The sequence below is a fragment of the Pygoscelis adeliae genome, unplaced genomic scaffold (assembly GCF_000699105.1).
Source record: "Pygoscelis adeliae isolate BGI_AS28 unplaced genomic scaffold, ASM69910v1 Scaffold113, whole genome shotgun sequence".
In the NCBI taxonomy this organism is placed as follows: domain Eukaryota; kingdom Metazoa; phylum Chordata; class Aves; order Sphenisciformes; family Spheniscidae; genus Pygoscelis; species Pygoscelis adeliae.
In genome coordinates, this window is record NW_008825108.1 from 16,781,037 (window position 1) to 16,787,154 (window position 6,118).

The 6,118-nt window shown below is 37.5% G+C and overlaps 1 protein-coding gene across 1 annotated transcript in view; it reads left to right on the forward strand.

Moving 5' to 3' along the window:
- Positions 1 to 5,841, forward strand: part of ZNF277 (zinc finger protein 277) — a 34,593-nt gene extending 28,752 nt beyond the window's left edge. The window contains exons 7-11 of the mRNA XM_009327640.1: positions 1,761 to 1,828; positions 2,997 to 3,093; positions 3,617 to 3,659; positions 4,275 to 4,449; positions 5,498 to 5,841. Of these exons, the coding sequence (XP_009325915.1) occupies positions 1,761 to 1,828; positions 2,997 to 3,093; positions 3,617 to 3,659; positions 4,275 to 4,449; positions 5,498 to 5,690 (576 nt within the window). The 3' untranslated portion in view covers positions 5,691 to 5,841. The remainder of the gene's footprint in view (positions 1 to 1,760; positions 1,829 to 2,996; positions 3,094 to 3,616; positions 3,660 to 4,274; positions 4,450 to 5,497) is intronic.
- Positions 5,842 to 6,118: the final 277 nt, after the last annotated feature.

Sequence of the window (6,118 nt, forward strand, 5' to 3'; positions counted from 1 at the left end):
CAGCTTCAGTCTCTCAGCACTTTCATCACAGTGTCTCTGGTTATCCACCGTGCAATTTTCCAGTGATACAAGACCTGATTAGCTTTGTCCTTTTTCCTTTCTTTTTCTCCTCTGAATATAAATGGATGAGGGAAACAGAGACCTCTTACAAGATCCTTCTCTGCCTTCTTCGCAGAAACACCATAAAGAAACAGCAACAATAGCAAAGCTTGTGCATGGTTTTCCCCTTTCACCTTTAATTAAAAGGTGAAGCTTAATACTGGCTGCTGTTTTGAAAATACTCTTGTGCACATATACTTCAAGCTGGTAAGGGGAAAAATTGTGAGCATTCGTCTTCATTTTGCAGTGGTTGTGAGCCGCTATCCTCTCGTTAAGGTGTTAACATCAGCAGCCATAGGAAACTAGTGTGCAGCTGGGAGAACATGTGGTGGAGGTGTTAATGGCTTCATGTTATCTCACAGTAATGGTGACATTAATGAGTCTCCCCTGTAACTCAGAGAGTTTACACACTACCATGTAGCATCACTGAATTAATTACTGAATTTTCATTCTGTAATATATGATGACATTATGTTTAGAGCTGTCTAGAGACATTTGTTTATCATTTACCCGATAGACACTAACAGCTTTGAAAATTCTCATTAAATTGTTAAATGATGGATATCTTTTCCTTCTTATTCCAAACAACCATAAAGACAATAATAACACTTGCTACTAAGGATGTTAGTAAATATATTTATCAAAGGGAATATTTGAATGAAATAAATGAAAGAATGATCTTTTTATTAGCTGCCTTTTCTTTTTTTTAATGGAGACAAGATCGTGGACTATGATCTTTGTGAATCCTTCACAGCCGTCAAAAGTATGAGTTCAAAAATACTATTTTGATTACTGGTTAGTTTGCTCTGGTTTATTTTTAAAGGCAGGAAGAATCAGAGGAAAGAAAAACACTAGCTAAAGATCACTGCTGGTATTTCAGTAGAGTGCTTCAGCTTTTTATTGCCTGTTATTTATATCACAGTCATGCTGAGAGTGCTCGCCATTGTGCTGAACGCTGCACAAATGTATTGTGATATACTTTGTGCTGAAGGTCTTTAAGATATAAATAAACAACACAAAAAGTAAAAGGAAAAATAGAACACCATGAATAGATGTGCTTACATTCACATCTGAGAAGAGGATGGAAGAGAAACTGGAATCTAGCTCAGAGATCTGTGCCCTGGCTCATACTGCCTTTCTGGAGCGTGCTCTAGCTAGGTTTACACCATGTGTTTTTACTGACATAACCTTGTACAAGGTACGAGCACTGACTGGTGTAGCTATGCCAACTGAAGTCTCAGGTGTGATAGCTGCATTGTTTAAGCAGCATATGCTGCATGAAGAGCAAGGTAAGCAGATTGGATTGAGCAAGTGAGATGGCAAACTCGAGGCAGTGGTAACATACCCACCTCGGGAACATCTTGGTAGTGTTGCAACACTCTAGTTTTACACAGAGCTTGGATCCTCTTCTTGAGAGCTCTGTGCCAAATCATCTTCCCAGGCGTAGGGTGGGGAATGCCCCATTAAAAGACAAAACAAATCGTTATTTTAAAAATTATTACTAAAGCAGTGTTGTATGACTACCTTTAACTCACAGAAATACCAAAGTGATCTAAAACAAGGTGTTGATAGTGACTTCCCAGACGTTCATTCAGTTGATATATAAAATGTGATGTGAATCAGGAAATGTTTTTTCTTTTTCATTTCTTCTTTCTCCCTAGGAATTTGGAAAGTCCTGGGAGGAAGTGCAGTCAGAGGACGACCGGGAGTTACTAGATAACCTAGAAGAGTAAGAGTTACTTATGTGCCCATTATAAAGATTTGCAAGACCATTATGGTCGAAAGTAGTTACAGGGAAAATGCTGTGCATTGTTAGTACACAGTTAAAATTCATTTAAGCTGATCAAATCAACTCCAAATTGTTCTCATCAAAGACACTTCTCCACAACAAGGGCTATAAATTTCATATTTCAACCACAAGCCTATCTTTTGTTTGCATATAGCTCAAACAACAGCCTTTTGGGTTTGTAATGATGTAGGTAAAATGTTTTGGGTTTTTTTTTTTACTTTTGTACTAAAAAATGGTTGAACCGGTTTTGCTCAAATTTAAAAATCAAGAGTAAGCATCAAAAATGTCAGCATGAGAAAGAAATGGTATGGAAAAGTCTGATAACAGGATTTCAAAGGAAACTGATTGAGGGCAACATCCACCTCTCCTCTGCATTCTTCTGCGGTCCAGACCCTCAGATCACTGCAGAGGTGGCTTCCTTGGCCATAGAGAATTGAATAAGCAGCACGTAATTTGTGGGTATCAGGGCCCCTGACCTTCCTGGTTCTGTCTGTGACTTGAGCTTAATTTTACTTGATTATACCTGGTTGCAATAATATTTCTATCTCTCAGCAGTATTGGAGTTCTAAATAGATTTGTGGGTAAAGCATTCTCTGTGTGCATGTCTAAATGTAGCATAAATTAGCGTCCCTTTCAGGAATAATAATATTTGATAAGTAAATAACACTTAGAATGAACTCTGCCTGATGATTATATCTTTGGCTGGTGTCTTGAAAGATTAGAAAGGTATAAAAGAATTTTAAAAGACCTTATAAAAATAAACACTGAACGCAATATTTTATGATTTGCCAAATTGGATAGAAACTGAAGTTAAGATGCTGTTTGTTAGTGCAGGCAAATTCAAGCAGGCCTTACTGCCTGTCTGCACGGGAATTACACAACAGTAACTGCTCAGTTATTCTTGAATTTGTAATTTTTTTAGACCGTAAACCAGATTCTAATCGTGTATCCAGGTATAAATCCACACTTTCTCTTCCACCCCTTTAAAGCATTCAGTTTCTCTGGATTTAGTTCTAGTGCTGTGAGTGCAGAATGTAAAGTGCCCTTTCATAAAATGTCTCTTCTCTTTTCCACAATTAAATGAATCTTTTTGACTCTTAATCATAAGAGACTGGTCTGACTGGGAAGAGCATCCTGTGTGTGCAGTTTGCCTGTTCTGTGAACAACAAGCAGACACCACAGAAAAATTGTATCTTCACATGCAGGTAAGACTTGTTTTAAATATCTGTTCTTTCATCACTTTGGAATTAAAAATTAAGATTGTAGCATCTTTGTTAAGATCAAATCAGCTGCTGCATTAGAATGCCCTCTTTAGCGCAGAAACTAAAGCACTGCATGCATCTCCAGCATCTGTTCTCTAAAATATGCAGAGGAGCCAAGTTTTATATTGAGAGTATGACTAGCTATTACTTGTGAGCGTACAGACTCATACAGACAATAAAGAGGTAGCATCTTTAATATTATAGTGACTTGATCATACAATACATTTGATGGTTAGCATCTGTGTTTCAGTTTTAATAAACTATCTAACAGGACCGTTGCAGTTCAACAGAATACGAAAGTTTCTGATGAAACAAAATTTTTGGGCATTTGTTTCATGTTTTAGTGTTTGCATGTTTATATGCATATGTCTGTGTCAGTCTATGAAAAGCTGAGCTGTTTTTATCTTGGAATAGTAGAAGTAGTGGAAATAAGATATTTTATTTTCTCCTTTTTTTTTTTCTCCAGAAATCACATGGATTTGACTTTCCTAAAATAAAGTCAGAGCATGGTGAGTAAGAGATGCTGTAATTGTCAGCATTTGCCAATAGTGTGGAGAAAACTACATCATAAGAATAGTGAAAAACAACTGTATCAATTTGATTTTTGTTCGGACATTTAACTTTTCCATTATGGAACCTGTTTCTGCCAGCTTACAAAAGAACACCAAGAACGCTCTGTTTTTCTGGAACTGTTGTTAGTGCCAAGGATGTGTGATATTTTCTTTAAAACCATTAGATTCTTTTGCAAAGTGGCTTCTACAAATACCCACTCTATGAGTCCCAGGTCCAGCTGATGGAGCCCTGGAAGAATTATTATTGTTGTTGTTGTTATTCCTGTTAAGACTTGCTTGTAAGTTAGAAGGCTGTACTCTAAGCTATGTTTGGCCAATGTTTGCTTTCTGCTGTAGACTGAGAGGAAGCAAGGTGTTGGCAATTTTTACATTAAAAGAAAGGCGAGTTTCCCTGCAGCTGGGAAAAAGCATTTGTTCAGTTAATTTGCTAAGTTACAGCATTCAGTTCTGGTCTTCAGTAAACCTTTATCAATCTTTATGCTTAATCTAAGAAAGCATTTGTAAATTAAGTCTCATTTTCCTCAAGTGCTTGTTCACTACCATCTCTCCCAGGTCTGAACTTTTATCAGCAAGTAAAGCTAGTGAACTTCATCAGAAGAGAAATCCATCATTGTCGTTGTTACAACTGCCAGGAGAAATTTCAGTCTAAAGGAGGATTAATAAGTCATATGGAAGAGACCGAACACATTACATTCCTGCCAGCCAGGTCTACATGGGATCAACCACAGTAAGGGCACACGTGTTTCTTCCAGTATTTATACTGCTACTTGACAATGTCTGTAAGAACAGAAGTGTTGACACTTCTGTTTTTTGCCAGTGCAACGGTACCCTGAGCTCCTCAGCTCTGCTGGCCTAGATAAAATAATAAATGGTCTCAAAATTACTCAGAATTATAAATCCTTGTACTGTCTGAAGCTAAAATGAACATGTGACACTGCTCTTCTAGTTGCATCTAGGATGCACTATCGCCATAAATTGTGTCTGCACTGTCAAGTCAGTATGCTAGAGAAGTTTATTGTTGCAAAATTGTCTTTTGCCTGTATTTGCAGTTGTGCAGTGAACGGTGAAAGGCATACATGGTGCACTCAGAGCACTGTCCCTCCTGGTGGAACCAAGGTTGAATCTGTGCACCAAAGTGGCATCTCGAATGCCCCAGTTGTAGGCATGAGATTCTTCCAGCCGTTAGCTCTCTACACAGATGGAGATCATGCCTGGGATGGGCATCTGGCACATATTTCATTGCTAGTCAAGATACGCTCTGGGCATATAGTTCTAGAACCAACCCAAACCCCTTCTGTTGCATGTCTAATACAGATATACGTGTAATGTCTACCTTAGGCATCAAAACAAGTTGGTTGTTTACCCTTAGTTTTCTCCATAGCAAATGGAGAGAAAGCGTAACATAACACTGATTCAGATTGTAAGTAGGCTGAATAGGTCTGGGGGATGATGCCATAGGTGGTAAAGCACAGGGAGTGTTCTAACTCAAACATCTCAGTTCAGCATTTGTTGTGGGACAAATCTGGATCTGTGGCCTGAGTTGTGACAACATACAGGTGAAGAAATAGGGGGAAGGACTTGTCTGTTGCCAACTCGTCTGCATGACTCTTCTAAGATGTACATGCCAGTTGATTTTTTGGGTGTGCTGCTTACTCTCATTCTAGACAACCAGACTTTCTCATTTTTCCTTTTTTAAAATTAATCTCATACAATATTCTCTGCCGCTTTCAAACAAAATATGTGACTATCTAGTAATTATGCCTTGTTGCTTTCAGGTATTATTTTCCTACCTATGAAAATGATACACTCCTGTGTACGCTGTCAGACAGTGAAGATCTGATAACTGAGGATCAAAGTGAAGATATCCCTGTTGTAAGTGAAGATATATCCAATCTAAAAGCTCTCAAACAGAGCAGTGTTTTAAACCAGCTCCTATACGAAGAGAACAAGAGTCAGGAGAGATTTTGACCTTCAATTACAGTTGCTGACCTTTGAGTGTTTCTTCTGCAAGACAAAAGAAAATACATTCTTTCACTAATATTGAAATACAGTTTAAATCATAAATGTTATCACTGGGCAAATATTACATGAATGGGAATGCTAAATAAAATTTAAGTGTAAACTTTTTTGGTTTATCTTCCTTTAAAATCTAGCTTTATTTTAAAATTAAATGCTGGATTTTCTGCTTGGTTCTCCAAATACTTCTAGTATTATTTAAAAACAGGATTTTTCATCTTTTTTTTTATTTTTTCTGAATACGTCAGGATCAGAGTTCTATTTTAAGGCCATCTTGTGAAAGGCATGGACAATTGAGACAATGTGTCTTGATATATGAGCCGAAGAGTGAATCTTCTACATGTTATTGCTGTTAGCATACGGAGAAGAGCCTGAATTTA